Source organism: Octopus sinensis, linkage group LG22 (genome assembly GCF_006345805.1).
Source record: "Octopus sinensis linkage group LG22, ASM634580v1, whole genome shotgun sequence".
Classification (NCBI taxonomy): domain Eukaryota; kingdom Metazoa; phylum Mollusca; class Cephalopoda; order Octopoda; family Octopodidae; genus Octopus; species Octopus sinensis.
In genome coordinates, this window is record NC_043018.1 from 15397017 (window position 1) to 15414074 (window position 17058).

The window sequence follows — 17058 nt, forward strand, 5'->3', positions numbered from 1 at the left end:
GAGCCTGCTGCTGTAAAAGAAGTTGGATAGAGTTGAAGGGTGATGATTGATGAATTGGGGAAGGTGGAGATGCAGAAGGAAGTAGGTGGAGAGGAGAATGGCAAGATAGTAATGATACAGTAGACAGAGAAAGGAGGACAAGAGAAAGATATGACAAGATGGAATTAAGCTATGGGAGCAGGGAGGAGTGGTAGGCATAATAATGTGTGATAAAATGTAGTTTGGTTCATTTGAAGGAGGTGAGAGAGAATCAGTTTAACATATGAGTGGAGAACACACAATGTACAAAACTTCAAGGATTTGTTCTCTGTAGAGATCTTTCATTCATTCACTATTTAACACCCAATTCTAATCTTGGCAAACGTTCTTTCATTATATCATTTGTATTATAAAACCATTCAAATGATGCGCAGGAGTGGCTGTGTGGTAAGTAGCTTGCTAACCAGCCACATGGTTCCGGGTTCAGTCCCACTGCGTGGCATCTTGGGCAAGTGTCTTCTGCTATGGCCCTGGGCCGACCAATGCCTTGTGAGTGGATTTGGTAGACGGAAACTGAAAGAAGCCCGTCGTATATATATATATATATATATATATATATATGTGTGTGTTTGTGTGTCTGTGTTTGTCCCCCTAGCATTGCTTGACAACTGATGCTGGTGTGTTTACGTCCCCGTTACTTAGCGGTTCGGCAAAAGAGACCGATAGAATAAGTACTGGGCTTACAAAGAATAAGTCCCGGTGTCGATTTGCTCGACTAAAGGCGATGCTCCAGCATGGCCGCAGTCAAATGACTGAAACAAGTAAAAGAGTAAAAAGAGTAAAGAGTATGCAAAATACACAAGAAAATGCAATCACTAATATTGAAATAAATTATTCATAAGTACTTTGTTTCATTGTGGTTATAACTAAGGTTTTTAGGGGAAAAATAATAGAAATTGAATACATAAATATGTGTATGTATATATAGATATAAACAGATATATGATTAATGAAAAACAATTAAATTAACTTTGTTTTATTTTTGTTTCCTCTTTGTGTTTTTGTTGTTTCTCATGAAGATCCACCAAGTCTGATGTTTGCTTCACCAACTGTGAATGTTTCGAGGAAAGACCACAAGATTCAATGCCAATTGCCAAATCTTTCAAAAAATGTAACCAATGCAACGTACTATGTTAGATGGATGCTAAATGAAGATATTGTTGACCAAACGACTTTGATTGCAAACGGAAGTCAGAAAGTCGTTACTCTTGATGATAAATTGACATCAAACATGTTATACGGAACTCAGGTAAATTGACACATTAACCTGTATTATTGTTGTTGTTCTTATTGTTGATTAAGCAAAAGTCAAACTGGTTGGCTCCAAGGCATTCCACTCATGACAATACATTTTCATATTTTTGTTTTTGCTATGCTTTCATCATCATCATCATCATCATCATTTAGCATCCGCTTTCCATGCTAGCATGGGTTGGACGGTTCAACTGGGGTCTGTGAAGCTGGAAGGCTTCGTCAGGCCCAGTCAGAATCTGGCAGTGTTTCTACGGCTGGATGCCCTTCCTAACGCCAACCACTCCGTGAGTGTAGTGGGTGCTTTTTAAGTGCCACTGGCACAGGTGCCAGACAGAGCTGGCAAACGGCCACAAACGGATGGTGCTTTTATGTGTCACCGGCTTTATGAATGAAATTTCATGAGTGAAAACTACAGAATCCCAGTGTATGTGTGTGGGTGGTGGGGACTGAAGAATGAGTGAAATGAGTTGACAATAGTCTTCTTAGCTGCATTTTCAGGGTTATGACTAACCATATTAAACTCTGATTCATCATCATCATCGTCATCATCATCATCATTTAATGTCCATCTTCCATGCTGGCATGGGTTGGACGGTTTGACAGGCGCTTGCCAGAGAGAAGACTATCCCAGGCAACTGTGTCTGTTTTGGCTTGGTTTTTATGATTAGATGCCTTTCCTAACACCAATCAACCCACTCATAAAGTGGACTGAGTACTTTTACGTGGCAACAGCGCAAGTGAGGTTAGTTTTGACATAACTTTTACAGCTGGATGCCCTTCCAAATGCCAACCGCTTCACAATATGGACTGGATGCTTTTTATGTGGCACCAGCACTGGAATGGTCACCAAGTACCTTGCAAGACAAGAAATTTTGATAAGAGACGGGGCATTGGAGGAGGTGATCTTGTGTCAGATGATGAAGGTTAGAGTGTAACAGAGAGACAGAGAAGCAGAAACAGATGTCTTGCTATAGAGGAGGTACATAATTACCCAGCCAGTGAGAGGGAGAGTGGAGAAGAGGAAGAGATATTATTGTATATTTTTAGTAAGACATTGTTGGGTAGGTGTAAGAAGCTGAATCTTGACATATATATATGTATATATATGTATGTATGTATGTATGTATGTATGTGTGTATGTGTGTGTGTGTTTGTGTGTCTGTGTTTGTCCCCACAACATTGCTTGACAACCGATGCTGGTGTGTTTACGTTCCCGTAACTTAGCAGTTTGGCAAAAGAGACCGATAGAATAAGTACTAGGCTTATAAAGAACAAGTCCTGGGGTCGATTTGCTCGACTAAAGGTGGTGCTCCGGCATGGTCGCAGTCAAATGACTGAAACAAGTAAAAGAGTAAAGAGTAATCTATGCACTTTGCTAGTTCACCAGTCAGCTGCAATAGGATGTGATGGAGGTGACTCTCGTCATAGAGACAATTCATCCCTATTCCCATTCAGGAGCGATGGACATCAATGTTTCACCATTTTTGTGGCTTATCAAAATCACGAACTGAAGGTAAATTGAATAGCTTATCCATGACTATATATAGAATGGTGTAAGTACCATCCGCTGGTATGCCTGAACAATGCATACACAGGAATAAACTCAAATATGAATTTGAAGCAGCATTAGTGTTGGAAGCATTACCGAATACAATTACAAAATGCATGTGATTTGAGTACATGTGCATCATTATCATCTTCATCATCATCACCATCTTTAACGTCCACCTTCCATGTTGTCATGTGTTGGACGGTTTGACAACTGGCCAGGTAGAAGACTACCCCCAGACGTCTGTGTCTATTTTGACACAGTTTTTGCAACTAGATGTCCTTCATAACACCAACCACCCAACAAATATATTTTCCTCTGCTCTATTTCATTTTGTCTATTTATCTCTTTTTATTTGGTGTTTTTATTTCAGGTTAGATGTAGTGTTTCCATCTGTGAGAAAAACGATTGCCTGAACAGCAGTGTTTCTGAAAAAATCAGTGAACCATTAACTCTGTCAATAGAGGTCAGTTTCTAAACATTAAAAAAATTCTCAGATTCCATGTTTCACTTCCAATAATAGCATTTTCTAGTTGTGTTTTTATTTTCATTTATTCATTCTGAATATATATTTGTTGCATATGTCAAACAAAACATCTGATAAGTAGTTTTGCCTTGAAACATTTTTAATTCTTGTTAATGAAGTTAATACAGCATCAAATATGCTTTACTGTATGTGCGTATGTGTGTGTGTGTGTGTGTGTGTGTGTGTGTGGTGTGTGTTATGGTCTAGAGTCAAAACTTCCAATGAATTTTGGATGACATATTCTGCTGTCCATCAGCTCTCCGTGACCAAGGCTAAATTGACCAAAGCTGAATGAAATTAAAGTAACAGCTTTCAAGGTAACTGACCATTCATTATCTGCTAGAATATACTGTCTTTGTTTCACTAAACTTGTGGAATAAAGAAGAATTTAGTAAAATAGTCCTGCCATTATGTTTGGAATATTAATAATTTGGAATTTTATTGGAAAGGTTTAATTTAATCCTTTAGTGTTCAGATTATTCTATCAAACATAATGCTTATTGATTCCCATTGATTTGAATTAATCATGCATTATCTCATATCTTCAAGATCTTGATGGTGTAATTACTTAATGTAGAATAACATTGTAGGGTAGGTGTGAGGGCCTGGATCTGGTCAGTTTGAGCATAAAACAGATTAAATATTTTGGCCGGATACTGCCGGTTTAAATACTAAAGGGTTAAATCCATCTAAGCCAGGAAGTTTGCATTGTAGAGCCAAGGTGGGTATCAAAAGGGTTTAAACCCTTGTAGGCGATTGATGAATATACTTTCAGCTGTTTTTCTTTCCTCAGATGTCTTGAATAGTATTGTTTTGCTGTACATCATGAAGGAGATATATTTGCAGTGTGTGTGTGTGTGTATGTGTGTGAGAGAGAGAGAGAGAGAGTTTAAATTGCTTTTCATCCTTTCAAGGTTTATAAAATAAGTACAAGTTGAGCAACAGGTGGATGTAATTGACATACCCCCATCCTGAAATTGCTGGCCTTGTGCCAAAATTTGAAACCATTATCAGTATTATTATTAAGGTGGCAAAGTCACAGAATCATTCGCACTCCAGATGAAATGCTTAGCAACATTTTGTCCATGTTTATGTTCTGAGTTCAAATTCTGCTGAATTCGACTTTGCCTTTCATTCTTTTGGGGTTGATAAAATAAGTACCAGTTGAACATTGGGATTGATGTAATTGAGTTACATCCACCCTCGAAAATGCTGGCCTTGTACCAAAATTATTATTATTATCATTATTATTATTATTATATTATTATTATTATTATTGCTATTATTATTGTTATTAAAATTTTTTTTCTCTAGGTAATTTCACCAAAGTATATTGAGTTGATGGAAGGCACTAATTCTACGGATATCTTACTTACAACATCAGTTCCAGCATCTTTGTACTGTGGGGAGTTTTGTAGCATTCGTGTATCAGTTGCTCTTGTGGAAACAGAAAATGGACATAGATGTGGGAAGAAAGTTGCTCAAGCTACAACTTTATTGAAAGGCATGAAATGCATGTACGAGATACCCAAAGACAAATGGTGGTTACCCCTGGCAATACCATTCAAGGCCAAAAATGATATGATTTCAGACCCAGACCAAACTAGAGATCTCAAACTGACTGTAAACGTCTATCAGAATAATTCATTAGTAAAAAACCTGAAACAGGAAACTTTAAAGGTAAATCCCATTGTAGTTGTTATTCGTTCGATTTATTGTCGTTGACTGTGAATTGATGAAAAGGAAAGCAGTTCTGCGTGAGATTTTAACTCAGGATATCAAAAGCATTGATACCTTAGCTTCCTCCTTAATGTGTGCCAACACACATACATGCACACACACACACACACACACACACATGTGTATGCACACAGACAAACACACACACACTTACACACACACACATACATGCATACATACATAGCTGATTTGAAGACTAATGATCCAAGCCATCACTGGAACTTTAAAATTCTGTAAAACTTTCCAGAAGTTTATCATTTACGTATATATGAGCATGTCTAGATATACAGCTTCCCAACCACATGATTCCGGGTTCATTCCCACTGCGTGGCACCTTGGGCAAGTGTCTTCTGCTATAGCCTCGGGCCGACCAAAGCCTTGTGAGTGGATTTGGTAGACAGAAACTGAAAGAAGCCTGTCGTATATATGTATATATATGTATGTATGTATGTATGTGTGTGTATATGTTTGTGTGTCTGTGTTTGTCCCCCCAACATCGCTTGACAATTGATGCTGGTGTGTTTACATCCCTGTAACTTAGTGGTTCGGCAAAAGAGACCAATAGAATAAGTACTAGGCTTACAAAAAATAAGTCCTGGGTCGATTTGCTCGACTAAAGGCGTTGCTCCAGCATGGCTGCAGTCAAATGACTGAAGCAAGTAAAAGAGTAAAGAGAGTAAGAGTATATAGCTATTATGTGTGTGTGTGTGTGTGTGTGTGTGTGCCATCATCATTTTATGTCCATTTTTCTTTGCTGGCATGGATGGTTTGGCTAGAGCTAGCAAGCCAAAGAGCTGCACCAGGTTCCAGTTGTGTGTTTTAACAAGGTTTCTATGTCTGGATGCCCTTCCTAATACCAACCACTTTACAAAGTGTACTAGGTGTGTTTTACGTGGTACTGGAACAAGTGCTTTTTATGTGGCACCAGCACTGACAGGGTCACTGAGTAATGTGCAAGACAAAAAAAATTCTCCTTCAGCTGGGAGGACTGTATGAACTAAGGTGGTTTAGTATATCAGCTCTGCTATGGTCTGTGTGTCTAAGCTGTTGGCATTTAGAGGAGCCTCTAGTCTTTGACTGGGGACATTGGTACATAATGCAGTCCTCCATCTAATCAAACCTTGTCAAACCATTCACTCCATGGTTGATTGGAAGCCAGACTTTAAATGATGATATATTATCTTTGTTGCTCATGATGTGATACAGGGCGGTGGTTCTTTTAGAAAATCAAAATACAGCATGGGAGGAAAATAGTTGAGAAACCCTGAGTTGGATACTCCTTTGTAGCTCACATCTTCAGAAATATAACAATCCAGTGATTAGTCCAGTGAAAATTAGAATCCAGTAAACACTACTGTTAACAAATTGCTATTTAGAAGAATTAAATAAGTTAAGCACTAAGTACATGACTTGAGTAACACTTGGTTCTGATATTAAATGTTATAAACACCAATTTGAGACTGGAAAGAACAGGTCCACTTGTATAGTTCAGAATTCATGCTTATTACATGTAAAATGATCACATTACCAACTATTTCACAACAGAATACACTGTTAATTTTCTTACATATTTGAAATTTTCAGTTGAAGATTATCAACAGAGACAGACAAGCTGTTTGTATAGCTTTCTCACCAATTATAACAAACTTCAATTACAGGTACAGTACCTTACTTCATTTTGCATATTTTTGTTTTTAAATCTTGGAAGCCCTGACACATATTTTGCCCTTTTTGGTGTGCAGAAAGGGAAGTAGTTTGTGAATGGAGAAATGAAAGAGAAGTGTGTAATGGTCAGATGGTGGTGACCCCCTTCGGTCAGACACTGACCATGGGTTTGCACCTAGAGAGTTACCATCTGAGGCACAAGTCTGGGCAAGGTTGTTTTATGGAAGACCAGCAGTCGCCCATGCATACCGGCCTCCCCCCTCCACGTCACCGATGTTGTCCAAGGGAAAGGCAAGGGCCGATACAGCTTGGCACCTGTGACGTCGCAACTCATTTCTACCGCTGAGTGAACTGGAGCAATGTGAAATAAAGTGTCTTGCTCAAGAACACAATACGCAGCCCGGTCCGGGATTCGAGCTCACAACCTCACGATCGTAAGCTCGACGCTCTAACCACTGAGCCACGCGCCTTCACAATGGTCGTAATAGGAATGGATAAATGGTGGTATGAGCTTTAAGGTAGTAAAAGTGATGTGAATCAAAGTAGAAAGAAGAAAAGCATTGTATGGTGAAATACATGAAATTGTAGAAGAAAGAAAATCATTGTAAACGAAGGGTTGAAATACATGTCAATGGCTAAGGTAAGAAAGGAGTTGTACATGATGTGGCAGAAAAGGCTTGGAGTTGATGTCAGGGCGGCGAGCTGGCAGAGTCGTTAGCACGCCGGGCGAAATGCGTAGCCGTATTTCGTCTGCCGTTACGTTCTGAGTTCAAATTCCGCCGAGGTCGACTTTGCCTTTCATCCTTTGGGGGTCGATTAAATAAGTACCAGTTACGTACTGGGGTCGATATAATCGACTTAATCCGTTTGTCTGTCCTTGTTTGTCCTCTCTATGTTTAGCCCCTTGTGGGTAGTAAAGAAATAAAAATAAATATGCATCAGATGGAATAGTAGGTATTCAGGAGGTGATAAAAGAGATAGGGATTATGTATTTGCAGCTAGATTGATTTAGAACAAGTCTTATGGTCCTCTAACACTTTAAAATTTCAATAGAGAATCTATTTGCTTACAACAAATTTTCTCTCAAATTTTCATCATACAGTTGAAATTCCAATGTGATGAAACAGATGTCAGATACATTCAAATGATGATGTTTAGGATAAAAATGATAAACGTTGCCCTTTTTAAGCCAAGCCAGGCTCATGGACCCGGTTTCCTGGTTTCTGTGGCGTATGTGTTCCCCCCAGCTGGACGGGACACCAGTCCATTGCTGCGTTACTCAAGAAACAGGAAGAGAGAGTGAGAAAAAGTTGTGGCGAAAGAGTACAACAGAGGTCGTCACCACCCCCTGCCGGAGCCTCGTGGGGCTTTTAGGTGTTTTTGCCCAATAAACACACTCAACGCTTGGTCTGGGAATCAAAACTGCGATCCTCCGACCGCAAGTCCGCTGCCCTAACCAGTGGGCCATTGTGCCTCTACGATGTTTAGGATGCTATTGCAATATTCAAACTATTAATATAGTTTAAGGCTTCAAACATGTGACTATATTTAAATAGATGTTTCAATTAACAAATCAATTTATGTTGTTAAAACACCCTTAATTTTTCAATTAAATACTTCATTTACTCGACATTTATACCTTATTTATTTTTATATATTTGAACAGCTTTTATGAATTTCCATATGCAGGAGAATTCCTACTCTACCATAACAGACAGTTTCAACATAAGGTTTGTGTATTTTGGGTGTAAAAACTTTTATCTTCATTTTTTTTTTGTTCCACTTTGGTTATCGAAAAATACCTTAGGAATGAGAACCCAGGTTCGAAATTTCCTCAAGACACCTGAAGAAGTCTGGAGGGTATATCAGCTGAAATGTTGTGTTAACAACAAATGAAGTGAGGACAAATATCCATCGAATGTAAATAATGAAACAAATAAAAGAATATATATATCAATATATATATATGAGGCAAGTGAAAGCAAAATTGAAGTCGAAATCAAATGCAGTGACTGGAATCCTGTGCTAGTGGAGCGCTAAGAGTACCATACGAGTGAGATCATTGCCAGAGCAACAAGCTGGCCTTTGTGCTGATGGCACATTAAACACACCATTTGAGCGTGATTGTTACCACGTCGCCTTACTAGCACTTGTGCTGGTGGCACGTGAAACATTTGAACAAGGTCGTCACCAGTGCAACTGGACTGGCTCCTGTGCAGGTGGCACATAAAAAGCACCATTTGGGCATGGCCATTGCCAGTACCACCACACAGGCCCTTGTGCCGGTGGCACGTAAAAGCATGCACTACATTCTTGGAGTGGTTGGCATTCAGCTGTAGAAACTCTGCCAGATCAGATTGGAGTCAGATTGGAGTCTGGTTCGCCAGACCTCAGTCAAATCGTCCAACCCATGCTAGCATGGAAAGCAGACGTTAAATGATGATGATGATATACATACATACATATATATATATATATATATATATATATATTTGAGTAATTGAATGAATTATCTTATTAAGGATAATTCGAAAGATAACCGATACCTGGGTAGCAAATTCACATCAGAAAGAACACGGTTGAAGCTACGTCCCTAGGGCATAGACTACGTGTCTTCGTGCAGAAATTTGTATGTTTGTTTTAAAATTATAAGTATATGAAAGAATGGAGTTGAACGACTAGTTAACAAATATCCTTTATTCTCGACATATGTTTCGAAGGCTGCATATTCCTAATTCCGAAGGAATAAGGAGTACATTATGCAGATTTCTCATCAGGAAAATCAAGGAAACTTATGTCGACATCAAAATGCACAAAATGCATAAAATCACTTTATCAATAAATAATCACTTTAAATACCTCATCACCACTTGATATATATATATCTATTTAAATATATGCTGCATTATGCTCCATATCTTTTCAGGTCCATATCTTTAACAGATATTGCAAGAACAAGGCTACTTGCACTTGTGCTATCGGTGTACAATCTGGTGTTGATGTTGTTGTCTTTAACCGATGTTCCCCAGATCTTGATTCCCAAACATGGACGCCATTCCAACTGAAGTCTTATTTAAAGAATGGAGCAAACTTCTCAGATGGAACAGAAATAAGAAGAATCGCTGATGGCAAAATCTATAAGGTAATATAACTGATTTCTTTTAACTGTGTAGCATAACAAAATAATTTGTTAAAGAATGGAGTGGAGTGTAACCAGATAAAGTTCTCCCGGTATATTACTGGTATTCATCGTTAATCAGTCACTAGGTTGAAAGAGATTTACAACAATGGAGAGAAGGCAACTAAAAACATGAAAACATTTTAGTTAAATGGTCCTGTAGTCTCCAAAGTATCTCACTGTCTTAATGAATTATAGAATTACAGATGCATAGTATTAATTGAAAACAATTATTGATTAAAATTATTAGTTTATAATATTATTGACTGATGCAATCAGTTTACCATAGAACCAAGCCGAATCAGACTGGAACCTGGTGTTGCTCTTCTGCATGCCAGCTCTGTTCAGACCATCCAACACATGTTACGTGGAAAGCAGACATTAAAGGAAAGATCCCCCTCCCCTCCTCTCCCCTCCTTTCCCCTCCCCACTGTTCCCAGGGCTCCGACAATTATTGGTACTACTGCTACTTTTTTCATTGACCACAACTGCTTAATTTCCCAAGCTAACAAGGTTAGCTTGGAAATTATTATTATTATTATTATTATTATTATTATTCTATGTTTGACTTTTGCTTTATATTTGTACAAGTTGGCTCCAAGTCTCACCCAGAGACCTCAAGAGACAACAGGGTTGGAAGTTCATGTTGTTGTTATGCCTAGTGTGCCATATATTTGGGGGGTGGGGATGTTGTACTAATGAATGTCTAAAAAAAAAAAAAAGTTTTTTTTTTTTTTTTTTTTTAAAGCGAAAATTATGTTTGTTTTAAACCTTGAGATTACATAGAGAGTATTTTGCGTAGGATATGAGCAGTTCCCATGAGCACTATCTTTTGAACTTCTGCCATTTTTGGGTTTCCTGGTATCTGAGTTAGGTAGCTATCAGCCCCTTTTGCTATCATTCCCAGGGCACCTATGACAACAGGTATTGTTTTAGTCTTCAGCTTCCACATTTTGCTGATTTCTATTTCAAGATCTTTATATTGCTCAGTTTTTGGTAGGTCTTGACAGATACGTTATATCGATTGGGACAGTCATATCAATGAGGAGGCATGTTCTTTGTTTGAAGTTTTTCAATATGATGTCTGGCCTATTTGCATCTATCTTCCTGTCAGTTTGAATGGTGAAGTTCCAGAGGAGTGAGATGTGGTCATTTTCAAGCACTGGGGGTGGTTTGTGTTCCCACCAGTTTTTTTCATGGGGCAAATCCAGGTTTTTACAGATTACCAGTGAATATATTGTGCAGCTCTATCGTGCCTGTTGAGATACTCTGTAGGCGCTAGAAGACTGCACTTGGAGACCACATGGTCAATGGTTTCATTTTGTTGCTTGCATACACGACACGTTGGACTGCTTCTGATCTTTAATATGTTGGCCTGGTAGTTTCTTGTTGGTAGGCATTGATCTTGAGCTGCTATGATAAACCCCTCTGTTTCAGATTTTAAGCCAGAGGCCATTAGCCATTGATGGGTCAGGGCTTTGTCGATATCTGCACTATTCGCTCTCTTTGGGTATTTGCCATAGAGAGGTTTTTCTTGCCATTTATTATTCAGAATATCTAAGGCCGCAGTTTTGGCACGGGTTTTCATGCGCCTAGCTTTTTCTGTGCTTGTTTCTTGTATATCTATCTCTAATTCCGAAATTGGTTGTATTCGGAATTCACTTAGATATTCCTTTGCCTGTTTTGTGACTGAGTATGATGCTTTCTTGTTTTCATGTTTTGAGACAAGTTTTAGCATCCAGTCCTCAGAGTTTTTCAGGTAGGTGTCTAGGCCAATTGTAGCAATCTTCATTGTTATTGCCAGTTGCAAAAGACCACGGCCTCCCTCTTTTCTTGGCAGATAGAGTCGTTCTGTATCTGCCTTAGGGTGGTGCATTCTATGCATTGTCAACAGTTTCCTTATTTTTCTGTCGAGCTGACATATTTCAGTAATTGACCAGTTAACAATATTGAAACTGTAAGTCACGACTGGTATAGCTAATGCATTGATTGCTTCGATCCTGTTTCTTGCATTCAGCTCTGTCTTGAGTATTGCTCTCACTCTTCGATAGCATTCTCTCCTGATCCTTTCCTTCATCTCTGAATGCCTTATTCCGTTCCCTTCAATTATCCCTAGGTACTTGTAGCTCTCCGCTGGGTCTAGTTCTTTTATGACATTCTGTTGGTCAAGGTTAACGTTAGATGTTTCTGTCATTTTTCCTTTGATAAAGGTAGCCTTTGCACATTTATCGAGGCCGAATTGCATTCTGATGTCGTCACTGAATTGTTTGACTATCGCTAGTAAGCCCTTGAGTTGTTGATCATTTTTTGCAAAAAGCTTTAAATCATCCATGTAAACGAGATGATTTATATTTTTATCAAACATTTTATACCCGTACTGCGCATCATTGAGCAGCTTTGAGAGAGGTATTAAGGATAAACAAAAGAGGAGTGGTGACAGTGAGTCACCCTGGAAAATGCCACACGAAATTTTTACATCACCAGCATTTAGGGATTCACTGTCACTGTTCAGAGTTAGTGTGGTTCTCCATGATCTCATACTTACAGTCAAGAAGTTTCGCAGAGTTGGTGCCATCTTATACATTTCAAGGCATTTCCTAGTCCAGCTATGTGGTAGGCTATCAAAAGCCTTTTTATAGTCTATCCAGGCTATTGATAAGTTTTTGTGTCGTTTGTGACAATCTTCTAAGATCATCTTATTGATGAGTAGTTGGTCTTTACAGCCGTAGGATCCACGTTTACATCCTTTCTGTTCATTAGGGAATATGCTGCTGTCTGTTAAAAAACTATAGGTATATTCCGTCAGGACAGATGTTAGTGTTTTGTACATAGTTGTTAAGCAGGTTATGGGTCTAGTTTTTTGGTTCATTTGTTTCTTCACTTTTTGGAAGCAGGAATGTTAACCCATTAACTAGCCAAGGAGGCATCCTACTAGGGTGTTGCAAAACATCATTGTACAGTTCTGTTAGCAGTTCATGGCTCTCTGGGAAGGCATTCAGCCAGAAGTTAGGAATTTTATCCTTTCCTGGAGATTTCCATTTGCTTGACCTCCTGAGAGCAGATCTTATATCTTCTACCTTGACACCCTCCCACTTTTGCTCTTCTAAGGGGTCCAGTTCTGTAGATATTCTGTCAATCCAGGGGGCCTTTTCGTTGTGTGTTTTTTCTTCTGCCCAGATTTTATTCCAAAACCTCTGCACTTCTTCTTTTGATGGTACAGACCCTGCAGTAAACGCTGTTTTTCCTATCTTCCTGTAAAAATTCTTGGTGTTATTTTTGAACATGTTGTTGTCCTTGAAAAATCTAACACGCTTTTCATACCTCGCTATGCGGGCAGCTTTGGCAGATACCTTTTGTTTGATGGTTTCTATGGTGGCATCAATATCAAGTATAGTTTTCATATTGTATTTTTTCAGTAATTTTGGGGTTTTTGTAGGTTTGGTAATCTTGTGAGCCTTAAGGTTTTTCAAATATTCAATGTCAGATCTAAATATTTTAATTTGTTGTTGCAGACGCTCTTGCCAAGAAGGCTTTTTGTGGGACTGTTGCTGTTTTCTAATCTTTACACCACATAGGATCGTTGAGATTTTCGCGGATGCATAGTATAGGTGGTTGAGGTTTGTGATATCAACATCATTAACTGAAATTATATCCTTAAGTGCAAGCCGGATTTTACCAATTATTTTCATGTTTTGGTTAGAGTTGCGGATTTTAGGAAGTGTATCACGCTCATCCATGCTGGTTTCTTTAATTTTCAGCCATTCAATCATGATTTGATTTTTTAGCTCATGTAGTTCTGTTGGGTCAATATTTGTGTGACTTTCTTTATCTATTTGATGCTCATCTGTCTTAGTGTTTATGATTGGTTCAGGGCGTATTTCACTTTGCCTATCACTTATACTAACTCTTTCAATCCTCTCTACGTTTTTATCCGCCCTGGGCTGGTCTATAATCATTTCCTCTGTATTATCTTCTCTAGCTGCAGCTTCGTTCATTTTATCCGATATTGCTTGTCTAACCTGATCAATCTCTACTTCAGTCAGTAATTTCTTTTTTATAATGTTTCTTCTAACATTGGCAAGCTTGTTACTGTCTATGTAGGGTCTTACTTCAGGGTGTTTCTGTCTCCAGTTTAAGTATGCTTGTACAGTGCTAGACTTATCTGTGGGGAAATATATGGCATGGTAGAAGGCCTCAAGAACTTCTTTATTATCTTCCCTAGACCATTTTTCCTTCTTTTTCTTTTGATTATTTGGTGATGAGCATGGATGGCCATCTGTTGGAATATTCCGGTTGTGGGGTTCGTCCAGCTCCTGTGTGTTGGGAAGATTTGATCCAGTAACTGATTTTTCAATCAGGATTTGGTTCAATTTTCGGGTACGTGGTCTTTTGTAATCCGCGCAATGACCAATGCGGTTATTGTTTGATTTGTTGACCTTGAAGCATGACGAGCATCCATTCTTATATTAGGAGATGGATCTGTCAGTTTAGGGTTCACTACATGTAAGCATTGCTCATAGCGCCGCTTCTTAAGACTAGCAGATCTATATTCGTCTGTATTTTTTTTGTTGATAGTTTTATCTCCGGACATTTTTTTTTTTTTTTTTTTCCTCCTTTCCCCCTCTTCCTTTCTTCAAGGCTTACTGTGTCTGTATTAGTTCGAAATAATGAGAATAAAATACGGAGAAGGAAACGAAAAGAAAGGGAAAAAGACGGGATCTGTCAGTTATTATTGTTATTACTATCATCTTCACCACCATCACCATCATCAGCAACATCACCATCACCATCATCATCTTCAATGACATTGTTTTATGTGTAGCCACAGCCACCATCAACACTCCATTGTGTTGGAGAATGGGTGGTTAAAGAATTCATGTTCTTTGGGTCTATAAATAGCTACGGTAGATGGTGGAGACAAAGGACGTTAATGGTCAGTAAAAGGTCAAACCTGTTTACGTTTATTTATTTATTTATTTATTTTTTTCCTTTCTCTTTTCTTCTTCACCACATGCATATGTATATGTATATATATGTATATTCACTCACACATATTATCTGATGTTTTCGTCGAAGATTTTTTTTTTCTTTTTTTAAATAACTTTCTGAGTTCAATGTTATGTATATATTTTTAAATTTCTGAATTCAGTTGTATGTATATAGTAGTAGGTGCTTAATTCCATAACTTTTTATCGTGCATTTAATTGTGTTGTTACAATAAAAGGTAATTTAAAAGGCAATTTTACACATTCTTATAGTCATGAGAGACGACTAAATGTAAATGTTCACACAGAATTGGAGATATTTATGTTTCTAATTTTTCTTGTTAGGTGTACGTTTGTATGAGCTGTAGATATGTAAGTTTTTTTTTTACTTATTTTGAGGGTAATTCAAATTACTTACAGTAAACAGTAGATCTTCCAGTTTTCTACAGTTGACCTGCTGGGTTCGCTGTTGCCAGTTCAGAGCATCGTAAAAATACGTCCATCCTCTGTCACGTCCAGCCGCCTTCATTATCATTATTATTATTATACTATGCATCTTTACCTGTAACTAAATCAGATATTTACAAACAATTTATTTGGCAGGTAATTTTCTCAACTGGAACTGTGGTAACTGTCAATGTCGGTACAATACCTCAGTACATCAGTGCTAGAATTGAAGCCTCACCTAGTGATTTACAAAACACCGAAGGTAAGAAACTAAAAATTTAACTTTGTTTTGTAATTAAAAAAATTGAATTATAATTTAAGAGTATCTAGATTCAATCTACTACTACTACTACTACTACTACTACTAGATGTTTAGGTCTGTGTCAGCTCAGATTGAGATCTAGCCATGACTGTCCCTTCCTTTTTCTTTCTAATTTGAGGGATATTTGGATGCTATTTGTAGTAGATTGAATGGCTGAGTAGAGGCTACGTTGCTGACTCTTTAACCCTTTAGTGTTCTGATTATTCTACCAAACATAATGCTTATTGATTCACATTGATTTGAATTAATCATGCATTATCTCATATCTTCAAGAGCTTGGTGGTGTAATTGCTTAATGTAGAATAACATTGTAGGGTAGGTGTGAGAGCCTGGATCTGGTCAGTTTGAACATAAAACAGATTAAATATTTTGGCCGGATATGGCCAGTTTAAATACTAAAGGGTTAAAGCTATGAGAAGATTATCTCACTATGATGGAATTGTTGCTAATCATTAGTTGAACAGCTTGTCCTGTTGGTGCTAATGAACTGAAGAACTCTTCATTTCTGATCATTTAGCTTTTGAATGTAAAAACAGTGCAGTTTGAATGTTAGTTACAATCTGTTGAACACTTAAGGTGATCTTTAGGAAGAATCAGTGTGATGCATAGTGTGACAAGGTGGACTTTGTCACACAGAAATATACCGTACCAGTTTCACTTACAATGCTTGGCTCAACCCAAGAATACGATGTCAGACATTCAATAAATAGTGATTGGGAAACTAACTACATAAAATCTATCTTGAACAGAATTTTCAAATGAGTAAAATTTGGAATCTAAAGAAATTGGTGAGAATGTGCATTGGCATCAATAAATCAGGAATGGAAGCTTGTGGAATGTTGAACAATAGCAGTTGGCTAGAAGAGCAGAAAGTTCAGCTTTTCAGACAGCAACTTTTCCCTTTTCCTACTTTGTCTTGGAGGTCAGGGCAATGCCAGTGATTCTTCTCTTAGTTGATCTTTGAGACTCATGGGATAAAGGGAGGAAGCTATTCTTCAATTGGAGATCTGGGTTATATACTTGCAACTGGGGTATTGTTTAACCAAGTGACCAATTAAGAGACAGAATAAATAAAACAAGTTACTTCTCTGATGTTTTAATGATTCTGCCAAGTCACTCATTTGGAATGGTCTTCTATTTTATTGACCCAGAAAGGACGAAAAAACAAAGTCCATCTCTGTGGAATTTGAACTCGGACCTCAGACTGCAAAATACTGATACTCTAATGCTTCTACCCATTCACCATCAGTAAATTATTTAATTACTATTCCGTAAACAACCATGTCAGACCAAATTTTGCATTGCTGTCAGTTTCTACTGCATAATGTTGAATAGTTTGAGAACTGACTCTTC

At 38.0% G+C, this 17058-nt stretch overlaps 1 protein-coding gene across 1 annotated transcript in view; it reads left to right on the plus strand.

Annotated features, from left to right (window-relative positions):
• LOC115223111 overlaps positions 1-17058 on the plus strand; it is a 305641-nt gene that overhangs the window by 127184 nt on the left and 161399 nt on the right. Inside the window, exons 40-46 of the mRNA XM_036512142.1 lie at positions 1059-1288; positions 3216-3308; positions 4683-5048; positions 6693-6766; positions 8440-8503; positions 9700-9915; positions 15540-15645. Of these exons, the coding sequence (XP_036368035.1) occupies positions 1059-1288; positions 3216-3308; positions 4683-5048; positions 6693-6766; positions 8440-8503; positions 9700-9915; positions 15540-15645 (1149 nt within the window). The remainder of the gene's footprint in view (positions 1-1058; positions 1289-3215; positions 3309-4682; positions 5049-6692; positions 6767-8439; positions 8504-9699; positions 9916-15539; positions 15646-17058) is intronic.